The sequence below is a fragment of the Seriola lalandi genome, unplaced genomic scaffold, assembly GCF_002814215.2.
Source record: "Seriola lalandi dorsalis isolate HSWRI2012SDOR001 ecotype SW California unplaced genomic scaffold, Sedor1 jcf7180002054441, whole genome shotgun sequence".
Taxonomy (NCBI): domain Eukaryota; kingdom Metazoa; phylum Chordata; class Actinopteri; order Carangiformes; family Carangidae; genus Seriola; species Seriola lalandi.
The window spans coordinates 682133-694531 of record NW_019524994.1 but is presented as its reverse complement, the minus strand read 5'-3'; the positions used below and the strand labels follow the sequence as shown (position 1 = coordinate 694531).

General features: G+C 39.6%; 2 protein-coding genes across 2 annotated transcripts in view; one reads left to right on the top strand and one right to left on the bottom strand.

The window, feature by feature from the left end:
* The window catches only part of pigk (phosphatidylinositol glycan anchor biosynthesis, class K), a 29773-nt gene extending 24839 nt beyond the window's left edge, over window positions 1–4934 (bottom strand). Inside the window, exons 1-6 of the mRNA XM_023410915.2 lie at window positions 4819–4934; window positions 4564–4617; window positions 4331–4422; window positions 3833–3968; window positions 2690–2801; window positions 1475–1571 (exon numbers count right to left, since the gene is read on the bottom strand). Coding sequence (XP_023266683.1) covers window positions 1475–1571; window positions 2690–2801; window positions 3833–3968; window positions 4331–4422; window positions 4564–4617; window positions 4819–4884 — 557 coding nt within the window. The 5' untranslated portion in view covers window positions 4885–4934. The remainder of the gene's footprint in view (window positions 1–1474; window positions 1572–2689; window positions 2802–3832; window positions 3969–4330; window positions 4423–4563; window positions 4618–4818) is intronic.
* Window positions 4935–7961: 3027 nt separating this feature from the next.
* ak5 (adenylate kinase 5) overlaps window positions 7962–12399 on the top strand; it is a 76446-nt gene continuing 72008 nt past the window's right edge. The window contains exons 1-3 of the mRNA XM_023410914.2: window positions 7962–8281; window positions 9666–9852; window positions 11819–11986. Of these exons, the coding sequence (XP_023266682.1) occupies window positions 8222–8281; window positions 9666–9852; window positions 11819–11986 (415 nt within the window). The 5' untranslated portion in view covers window positions 7962–8221. The remainder of the gene's footprint in view (window positions 8282–9665; window positions 9853–11818; window positions 11987–12399) is intronic.

Below are 12399 nucleotides of genomic sequence, written 5' to 3'. Positions count from 1 at the left end.
CCCACCCCACTCTTCCTCCCTTTCTTCCTCTATTAAAGAGAAATTTCCCCTGCTTCAGACAAACATGATGAGATTTTTATATCCAGTCGACTGAAACAACATGGTTTGGGGACAATGAGGTGAGGTGGCAAAGTCTCTATAGTGGCTCTAATTTGGCGGTTCAAGCCCGCAATTATCGCATCAGCATCAAAGCTGGCGTCACTAAGCTTTTATCCAGCAGCCTGGGGCTCGACTATAACCCAGATTCTATTGATAGGTTTGAAGGACAATATAGGTGCGGGAAGCTGAGAATCTGCTTTAGTTCATTTAGTGTCTAGCAATTCAAAACACTGCACCTTGAACAGTAACACAATTCCATTTATGAAAAGAGACAGTTCCACCTTCATAGGAGGTTGTGTTATTATATGTATAATAGTAATTCCCTTACAGTTTCAGGGATATATGATGTGTTGCATCTGTGGAACTGACTCAAATTCAACACCGTTTCAACAGCAAACACTGACGGTATTTTGTTCAATACAGTATTTATATAAAGCTGTTATAATCACTATTTTTACATGAACAATGGATTTAATTAACGTCTGATTCAAAAAGGGTTCCCTCGTAGTGATGAGCCCACAGACATTTCCCCTCAGCTCTGCGGAGCCTTTCAGTACGGTAATATTTTACAGCCTGTTTCTTAATTGTTTTGGTTCACCCACACCACCGTCATCGGCTTCGTTTCCAGCCACATTGTTCATGTATAACACTTTTTGTTATTAACAACATAATTGCACTGTAAACGCCATTCAAGACCAGTGAATCAGGTCCCCCTTTGGCATCACTTTTAGGTGTGGTTACGTGCATCAGAGCACACCTCTGCTCAGATCCAACCATACTCCTGCTTCTGGGTGTTTAGAGACACAAACCACTTTCCAGCAGAGATGACAGTGGACCAACATTTTTCAGTCTGGTGATAAGTTGCTCTTAAACAGCTCTGCATATAGAATATACAGTTTGCACTCACTCACCAGGCAGTACAATGGAACCTATAGACACTGGCTTTAAAGCAAAAGTTAACACCATCCTTAAAAACCTGGTTTCACTGGCCTCCTCTGGTTTAAAGTTTAATGTCTGATGCACCTCTGACCACATTCGACAGTGATACTGAACTGTGTGTCACTGTGTACTGATCTCCCCACAGCAACAAGAAGAGAATTTCAAACACTTTCTCCTTGAAAAATAATCCACATTTTTGCAGCAAAGCACAGCTGCAGCCAAGTGCTGTAAATGAGAGAATCAACAAACACTGTGCACTTGCACAGCGAGTGGAGCATGAGCAAAGAGCAGCTACTAGCATTGAACAGCTAACTGGCCCTGGTGGGAAAGAAAGACCAAGTCAAGTGGACTTTCAATAGAAGAGACACAATAGGGGATGTTATTTTGTGAAGCCTTTTTCTTTTAAATCATTTATGTTTCTTGCCAGTTTATTTACCTTCTTTTCTGCCACATCTGCTCAAAAGCATCAGCCAGTTCCACATTACTAATCTCCTCAGAGTCCTGGAACTTCAGGAAACCATTCCCGCCATGGCCTGTTAAACAAACACATATTATTAATAATTCATTAATCTCTGATTCATAATTCAAAAATATCCTATGGACTGCAAAATAACAAGAAACATGAAAAGGGCTGGCAGCCGTGTGCACTGAAGATGAAGATGATTAAGAAAACGGACTCTTTCAACTAAATATATAAAATATATATTACAAGAGTGAGGAGACACATGTGACTTTCTCAAAGACACTACAATATGAAGTATTGAGCATGAATACGTGGTAAATAATTGTCACTCTTTCAGGTCATCAATTTACAGCTTCTTCATTGCCGTCACCTTTAAAAAAAAGAATTTGTAGATAAAAAAAAAAAACCTTTGTCCTTTGACATTTCAATTGTGGTGAAACATAGAGTCCATCTCAAAAAATTATAATAGTGTTTATTTCCTTATTTCACCTTCTGGACCAATATAATTGTTTTGTGGATATTTCCATACAGGACTAACCAAACGGACATGAAGTCACATTGAGACATGATTTAACGAATGCAGCTACAAGAAGCAGAATACTCCATCAACAGCTTAGTAGCCTGATATGAAGTGTAGTTCTACGCAGGTTTACATCTGTCAGCACTTCTTCTCAACTAGGAAACTCTTGTTCTTACTATGTAGGGTTTCCTGCAGTGTTTTATAAAGGAGGTGGGTAACTTGACCTGAAACAAAGACCACCTTGGCTATCATGATAAAAGGTAGATAACTGTAATTTTACAAACCCATTAACCTTTAGGGGAAACGAGCAGAAGCGCCATTTCCCTCAACAACTGCCATAAATTTTATGAGAGTGACTATTGTTGAGGTCATACTCTACAAACTACAATGAAGACAAGACAAGATCTGAATGATTTGCTACCTTCGGAAAAATTATTTCCTGGTGGAAACCTTGCTATGATCTTGCTCTCTTCACCTTCACATATAAAATAGAGCCATAAGGATTGTGTTTGCTTCCCTTTTCTGCAGATTGTTGAGAGGTGTAGGCAACGTGCCTTCACAGAAAATGAATCATAATGCTCCAATCATAAAATAGCTCCTAGCACCGAATATTACACACTCATTAAATTTAAGGGGAGTATCTGCCGGTGGATTTGTCCTTTAATTACCTGTCAAGTATATGAGGATGTTGCTGCGGTCATCAGAGAGGAGGCGTTTGGAGCGTGGAGTGCTGGGTGGAAGCCTTCCTGTCAAAACCCGCAAAAAGTTCTCCACGGTTACCTGTAACACAGGCACAATACAAAACTCTGATGATTTTCAAAACCTAGTGATAAATGATTATTCAGGACTCTGGATTTAATAAAACAGCGAGGAGACTGTGACTGTCAAAAAGACAATATCATTATACTTTTCATCTGCATCAGTAGAGTCAGTCTAAGGTAACAGACAAATATTTTTGCCCTACTCCACTTAGCTTTTAATTAAACGGAAAATTGATTAACCGTTGTATTATTTCCTTCTTGCTCTCCTCTTCATCCTTATCAGTTTTTCTTGTGAATGATTACCATTAGACAGCAAACAGCGGAGTTTATTCGTTTTTAAATAACCAGCACAAAGCAGAGTAAATAATCAAAAACAAACTGTGACCGAAAATGGAAAAGCCGGCATGGCTCTGCCTTGGTCCATAACAAACAAAACACTTGGGTGCTCCTCTATCAAGGACTGAAATGACATCAAGTCATTTCCTGGTCAACAGACAGAGCAAACACTGGACAAACAGTGTGGACTATAACACATCCAATTCCCTGCTACACTTGTATATAATAGCTATCGATGTAAGTTGTGTTATATATTACTAAGTTTTTATAAAGAAGGTGGATAACTATACGGGACACCTCCCTCCACTAGTGTTGTGTAGTTGGCAAGCTATGAAAGTTACACATTTCAGATTTTAACTAACACTGGTCCACACTCCTTTACAAACTTGTTTCACACCAAATTCAGACACGTATACAAAGTTGAAAAAGAAGACATGCTGCTTCAACTCTTGCAAATGGGGTGAGAATTTATTAAGTTTCCAATTTATGTCAACTGGTTCTGATCATTTATGTCAATTATTTTTCAGGCTTCAAGACACGGATGTTTTAGAAATTAGAGTGATTATTCCTTTAGACAGAAGAAAAGCTCTGAAAAGTAGTAGGTAGTTAAAGTAGTTTAAAGTTTTAATGTGTTAAGTTTTTAAATTCAAACAGATTTGAGTAAGACTGACTGATTTGCAGTTCTACATAATACAGAGTGTAATGAGAACCAACCTCGTATCCTCTGTAGTCCACCTCCACATCGTCACCATACACATTCAGCTCCATGTTCTTGTGGCTAAACACTGTGGCAGGTTTGGGGTTTCTGTGGTTGCATGCCATATCATCAGCCAGCATCAGAACTATGTGGCTGGAGAAAGAGAAAATGACAAAGGTGATTTAAAGTTATTAAGTAATAAAATGGGTGGATGATATATAGGTACACATCATTAGTCTGACAATAAAACATTACATTACATTTATTTTGGCAGATGCTTGCTGTCCAAAAAAAAAAAAAAATGTGTTTCACATAAAACAAACAGTGTGTTCACAGAACTGTTAACTACAGTGCATTCAGAAATTGTTCAGACCCCTTCGATTTGTGCAAACTAAGCACCTTATAAATACAAACTATTCAATACCTGTCTGTACTTTAGATTATTATCACCACCCAAAATCTAAAACTGACACAGTGTATGTGACACACAAGAAAAGCAGTTTTACCACAGTTACCTGTCAGGGATGCCCAGCCTCTTAACACTTCTATACACAGACAGAGTATTGGCCACATGACGGTAGTTGAACCAGAATCTGGATGTGCACACCTGAGTATCAAACATGGAGGACGCAAAAGAGAGAGATGCCAGTTAATTAGCTACAAACAAGACTTTGCTGCTGCCTTTTTAATGCCAAACAAATCAATCAGCATGTCCCCTAGCAAAGATGTAGCATCAATTCATACTCACCAGAACAGCCCAGTTGTTAGTATGACCACTGCTAAAGAACTGCCCCGCGTTGTCCTGAGAAACAAGTGAAAGAACATAAATACATTTACATGTGTTATATCGTCATTTGAATAAGCTACCAGGCGTATCACCAAAACAGCAGTTAACTTGCTAGCACAGAAGGCTAACATGGAAAACGGCATTTCAGGTAAAACTCAACGTGCAACACACAAATAGGCGGGATATTGGCGCCACATGCAAAAAATATGCACTCACCTCGATGTTGAGGCTTTCCGCTAACAGGTATGTGGAAAATAAGCTTAAGAAATTAAGTATTTTCATTGTGCAGCAGTGTTAGCAGTGTGCATCTAGGAAGTGAAAATCGGTGGCTCCGCCCAGTATGTACTTCCGGTAGAAGACATTTCAAAATAAAAGTTTCGGCGTGGAAAAGGTCGGTGGGGGAAAACATTTTTTTTTTTGACAGGTAGAAAAAAGGACTTGTCAGGGTATCACGTAGCTGCTCCTTCGTCATACGCCAAGACATTTTATGGCCGAGCCTGGAAATCATCACTATTAAAAGATGTCACTGACATATAGGCATACTGTCAATCATGAAACACTGTAAGTTTGTCCCTTTTGTGATGATTTATTTATTATTTCAGAATAAAATTGCTCGGTAGAATATTTACTTTTTCTCTGCTCTAGTACATGGTCATAGCGATACCCATTACATACAGTGCCCATATACTATGAAGGCTTGCTCAAACCTTGTGCAAGAGAGTAGTAAAAAGAAATTATGGATACACAAAGAGTATGCAAAACACAAATACACCTACATAGATATATGCTATAGTTTCAAGTGAAAGAAAAACAAATACATAAACAAGCAAAACTTTTTTAAGTACCTAATTATTATACCAACGTAGATCATTTACCCCTTTGTACCTGTATAAGTATGCACATGTAATGATATACATTTCTAATTACATTTCTAAAAGGCATATCTTCACCACCATTGCTCTGAATTCTGAATTTACACAAATGCCCACTGAAAACAAAAACTATATTTTGTTTTCTAAAATTTCTTTTTTTTTTTCTGGGAAAACGTGTGAAAATATTAAGTATTTCTAATGCAATATTGGTGGCTCAGTGCTGATAAGACTTCTGAGACTGAGCAGTAGCAGATTCATGTGGTTCTCAGATGTTGCTGCCTGTGTATGAGAGACATGGCATGGAGAGTATTCCTCTGGGAGTGAACAAAATCAGGAGAATGAAGACTATAATTAATGTCAGTACTGCAGATATAGAATACTGTAGATGCATTCACTGGGATATCACAGGACAATTATGGATTTAGTTCAGCATGTTATTTGATTTTAACAGACTGTAGCAAATGTGTTTATATCACTGCAAGGCCACAAAACAGTCCTCTAAAGAGTCATGTCTCCCTCTTTTGTTTCAAGTCATCAATTTGGCAATATTTTTTCTTTGTGACTGCCAGTACAAAGACAGATAATGGCCTGTATGTTTCATTGCGGTATTACAACAGACTTGTGTGATTTTGCATCGTGTGGCAATTAATTAATGTTTATGTATGATACTTCAGTGGTTGCAGTAAACAGCTGACCACATGGTAATTAAGCAAATCATCATTTGGTCAGATATACACATTCAAATGTGTATATCACACATAATACACATTCAAATGCCCTGTCCAGCCAAATGGTATGGGCCTTAGTAATGAGAAGTGACATGGATATCACAGGCAGCAGATGTCAAAATGCATGTCATGTTAAAACTGAAGTAGCCTAAGTGTCTGGGATCCCTGTAGTAAGGTGAAGCCATGAAAAAAACATATCCTTCATGCAATTCTAATGTAACACTACAGCACGGCAAACAGACGGTCTGCTGGAAAAGCAGCATCCAAATCTGTTTTGACACACAGCAGGGCGCCTTTCCAGGTCTGCCATTCACTTTAATCCCGCGAACGTCTCCTGTACTTCTGCTGCTTTTCTGACCCACAGCATCACTCTCTTTGCCTGCAGAGCTCATTACAGTAATGTCCTCCTCCAAATGCATCACATTAGAAAAATGAAAAAGCCAAGCATGGAGCTCCAACGAAACAGTTCTAAGTTGCATAAATCTAATCGTTATTCCATTTCCAATCCATGAATTAGCATTTTACTGTCCTCAGATGTGACTGATCTTGGTCATGCATGACGTGTTATTCAGATAGAATGGTCCTGCTAACACACTCATGTCGCTGAACTAATCTAATGTTGTTCTGTGATATAACAAGGAGACTCAAAGTCAGCGTTCCAGTTGTCAAGAGGATTAGTGGCCTATAAGGATCAAATCCTATGGGACAAACCAGGAAATCAAACTGGCCTAGGGTTAGGTTAAGGGTTATTCCTGGGTTGCCTAAGAAAGCCTTGATTGTGTGACCAGTGGAATTTACCTTTTGCTGATCTGTTTGTTTCTATGTATAACCCAAAGTAAAGACATTGTTATGCAAGTTGAGAGCCTGACCTGTTAAAAACATTATGCACTATACAGCCTGTAAGACATTTCATCAAGTACTTTTGAGGCACTTTGGTTGTAACGATGAGGCGATAATAAAGTGATTTAGGTCACATTGGTTTTAGTCAAAGATAAAACTTTAGTCTGAACTTTTTTTTGTCAACAACAGCTTGACAAAAAAGAGGAATGAAATACACTGAAGAAGTTTATGATAGATGGACCTTGTGTTGATATTTTTTCATCAATTGTCAGAGAGGGTGAGGTGCAACTTTGTTGTTTTCTGATAGTGAAAAGCCAAAATTAAATAACTTTCTAAGCACCTACAGGAAGAGCAAGTTAACTTATGTTTATCACTGAAGGGGTGGAAGTATTCACACCATTTACTAAGTACAGTACTAGCAAAACTACAAAAAAAAAGAAAGAAATACTCCATTACAAGTAAAACTACTGAATTAAAATTTTATTTAGTACCAGTACAGAAGCATTAGCAACAAAATACTTAAAATACCAGTAGCGACAATACTAGTAATGAAGAATGATTCCTAAAGTATCAGATTATGGTAGAGTAGAGGAATAAAGTAGCATTAAATGAAATCACTCAAGTACAGTAAAAGTTCAGTGCTTAAGTTAAAGTACTTGGTTACTTTCCACCACTGTTTCACTATAGCGCACCTCATGACCGTTTCACAACCGGTCTCCATGCTGACGGTGAAAAACAACTCGCAGAGGCTGTGCGTGCGTATTTGGCACACACAGCGCGCAACCTCTGTGCCAACGTCGAGGCGCGCGCCCACACGCACACGCACACACACACACACACACACACACACACACACACACACACACACACACTGTGCGTGGTGGAGGCAGAGCGCTGCAGGAGGGAGGACGGACGAGCCACGCATCCGCATCACCGAGGAGGGTGGCGCGGTGGCACTGCCTGCAGGAATCCAGTTGTAAAGTCCACACACGAGGCAAAAATGCGCTGAGGGGAAATCTGTCTGGAGCTCGGTTGTTAACCAAAAATTACCTCACGGCACTGAGACATCAGAAGAGGGAGAGAGGGAGAGACGGACAAAGAGAGAGAGAGAGAGAGAGAGAGAGAGAGAGAGAGAGAAAGAGAAAGAGAGAGAGAGGGGAAAACGAAATCCGACTGGAGATGAATACCAACGATGCCAAGGAGTATCTCGCACGCCGGGAGATACCTCAACTATTTGAGGTGAGAGATGGTGTGCTGTGCGCTTTGTGGGTTGAGTTGACCGGACTACAGTACGTGCAGATTTGACCGTGTGTGTGTGTTTTACATCGATGCATCGCAGAATGTTGCAGAACGCATGTCAGTACAGGGAAAATATAATTTTGTGATATGAATTACATCTCCTCTACTCGAGTCTGTCCGAAAGCATATTTCTAGATTAAATAGTAGTTCAAATAAGAAGGTGAAACCCTGGGGATTCATAATTCTTACAAAGTGCTCCCTAAAATTGTTTTTATAGTGCTATATAATCCTAATTAGAGTCAGTGTAAGGGTAATTAAACCAGGCAGACCTTCCTTTGCTCCTGCGTAATTCGCTTTTAATTGAGATGCTCACAGCGGGAAACATTCTTTTATCATGAAAAATGAAAATTTGTCTAAGTACCGTGACAGAGTGGCTACAAAAAAGAATATTAAAAGTTCATAATACATTTTAGAAGTATTAGGGAAAAAATGATAAAACATGATAATTTGACTCATTGAGGTATCCAGTAGCCTGAGAGGTTGTCTAGAAATTAATTCTCCTCTAAACACTTCATTAATAGTTATAGGAATATTATACTATCAAAGTTAATGCTATGAACAGACACAGTGTGAGGACTTACAGGAATATAATAATCAAATATAATATTCATTTTCCTGAGGGGATAGTAAATTGGCTCATGCACTTAATTAGACCAAGTTCTAGACCAAGTGCAGTGCAGCTAATGTATGCAAGCAATCACTGCTTGTTTATTTACAGTCAGTCGAAATTACATTGATCGGTGAAGTGACACATAATCATCATAACTGCAGTATCATTTTACTGCTCACAATTGCTGCTCACAGAAAAGCGTATTCACTATCGATCAGCTCATTAAGCACCTCACATTGTTTTCGGCTGGGAGAGGCTTTGTGTTTTCATGCTGCTGGCGGTGGAGGCTGTTTGTGAGGAGGGTGGAGATGAAGTCCCAGAGGAAGGTATTGTTTTTAAAACATTCAGGGTCAAGGGGACAAATGTCACGCAAACACACACTTGACTTGTCTTTTGGCACGGAGCGCGTTCTCACATCCATCACAGCCACTTGGCTTTTCCTCCTCCACGAAAAAATAACAGGTCGTCAGAGTTCTGTGTTTATTTGGCTGAGTCCAATTTCACGGGCATCTGACAAAGTGAGATGTTTTGTTCCCCCTGGTGGAGCCAAGGCAAGGCAACGAGATCTGCACTTCAGAACTTCGCCTCATTCAGGCGGGCTGTTCTCCTGCCGCCACTCTGTCACAGCACAACACATCATTACAGAGACCTCCTCCTGCTCGCACTCATTCTCCCTCTGTATCTCATCACGTCCACCTCCACTGTTTTCTCCAGAGCCTGCTGACAGGTTTGATGTACTACCGGCCCGATGACCCCATCGACTACTTGGAGGGATGTCTGAAGAAAGTCAGGGAGCTCGGAGGACCGGACAAGGTGCGTTGGGATACCTTCGTGGGGCAGGAGAAGAAGTCCCTTCCCCCTCTCAACGGGGGCCAATCACGCAGGTCCCTCTTCAGAAATGGTGAGCAGTGAGTACAGTATAGCAAAACACATCAGAGCTGAAAGAAATTTCATCAGCAACAATTTTAATAACCGATTAATCGTTTAAGTTTTGTTTCAAGCTAAAAAGAATCCAAACTTAACTAGTTCCAGTCTCTTAAATGTGAAGATTTCCTGCTTTAGTTTGACAGTAAATTTATATATATATATATATAAATTCTGTAACTGTTACAGATAAAACAGGACATCCTATCAGATTTATTTTTACTCTTTTCTGACATTTTACAGACTAAATGACAAGGTTTTCTTCAGATTACAGGTAATAATCTTTAGTTGCAGCCATAAAACAGAGCCAATCCAACACCTGCACTCTGTTTCATCCCATTATGTTTATGGCAGAACTTCTGTAACTGGGGGCAAAGAAAAGGTAAAAAAAAAAACATATATATATATATATATATATATACATATGTTTTTGGTGATCTGCTTCTTTCTAAGAATGCTGGCAGCAGTTTAACTTCTTCTGTCACACAATCAGGAGCACACTCACTCAGTGTTTGAACAGGAAGGGGTGTTAACATTTGCCCTATAACCTCATGAGCCTAATTGTAGCTACACTGTTTAAACGGTTGCACTACTCTAGAAGAGTTTTAGAGCGAGATGAGAAAGGAGGCTTTTTTTCTCCTGATACGTACAGTGAGAAGTGCAGCTGTGTGTATCACCTCTCTCAGATTTATTTAGTTTCCTAAACAGTGCCAGAAGCATCTGTTGGGACACCAGAGCACCAAAAGGGAGCCCCCCTTCTGCCTCCAAACCACTGACATGCAAAACTTGGTTTGAATTTGCAAAGCTAAGTTCTCAACTACAGCTCTTGATTACTATTGACGTTTCCCCATATGCCTTGTTTTGTTACATCTGTTTTAAATTCGGACATTCACTTCTTTGTTTGGTGACGCGAGTGAAGCAGGGCAGCAGTGTACACATCTACTGACCGTGAGAATGAAACTGAACAGAGTTATGCATGTGCGAGTGAAATTTGGCAGATCACTCACACCATGCAAATGCACAGATATGTAGAGTCAATATTTATAAAACAGAAGCCTCCACAGTCATAAAAATGACTCAAGCTGCATTTGGGACAGAATCCTGCGGTTAGAAATTCAGATTTGTGTTGCTTCTTGTAATAATGTGGTAAAGACGCCTGTAAACTTTGCCAGCTGCAGAGTTTAGGTGCTGAACTGCAGCCTAATTGGGGTTAAAGATTTCCCTGTGCTGTGATTCTCGTCTGGACTGATAGCTGAAGCTCAGATCTTTCATATTTTAAATTGTTTGCTGGAAGGAAATGCTGCTCTAACTTCCTAAATGTGTTTTTCTGTTGGCTTGATTTTTTGTTTAGAAATGTCAGTAGGGCAAAAGTAAGCCCTTATATTCTGGCAGCTGTTGCAGCATTAGCTGTAATGTGCAACCTTCTGAGTATTTTTCCAAATTGGTTTCATCTTAACAAGACCAATGTTTTGTTTTTTGTTCAGTTCTCTTCAGATTCAACGAAACTTCCATTTCCAATCTATGGTGCATTTATTGTCATTGCTAAAATTGTCTGATCAATACCATTCTCAGCGCTGTAATTTATAATGGAGCGTAAAGAGATAATATTGCTGCTACATGTAAATCATAGCAGTTCTGTTCCCTTGGAATAGCATGCAATGATGACTTCTATCTTTGGTGAATGTGTTATATATCAATACTTACATCATAAGAGGGAGCTGTATAATTGCCAAACAGAATGAACCGTCTCTGTTTGTTTTTATCACACTAATGAATTTATGGAAATCTCACTGTCTGATGGTTAAAACCGGCACCACATCTTGATTGGCAGCAGTTCAAATAATGTGACAGCTGCACCTATAAATTGACTGACAGCATGAAATTACATCACAGTTTGTTCTCATTTATACCTTTTTATGTGTGTGTCTGTGCGTGTGCAACAGTGTTGCCCGACAGCCCCAATTTTCCCTACAGACGCTACGACCGCCTCCCTCCCATCAGCCAGTTCTCCATCGAGAGCGACTCAGACCTGTCGGAGACGGCGGAACTCATAGAGGAGTACGAGGTGTTTGACCCATCAAGACCACGGCCCAAAGTCATCCTCGTCATCGGTAAAGGACCAGTGCAACACACAAAAAACACACATAAACATAAAAAACATAAATACTTCCACCTTTACACAACACAAGAATGAGGAAACTCTGAGGCAAAAATGAAGGACGATCTATTTATTATCTTTTCTACTGATCTCTCTGGTTGGATCTGAACTTCTCCTGAGTCATGCTTTCCATTACATAAGACAGACATAAGAAGACATTTGTGTGTAAACATAGCAAAGCAAGCACCCAGCGTCTCTTTATTGCTTCTGATGAGAGTTTTAGCCATGTATATAAAAAGATCAACAAAAATCAAAATAGAAGTTTATATTTGCTTTACTGATGATCTAAAAATAGATGGCCTGGATGGGAATCTACGACTCGAGGAGTGTGTGTGTGTGTGTGTGTGTGTGTGTGTGTGTGTGTGT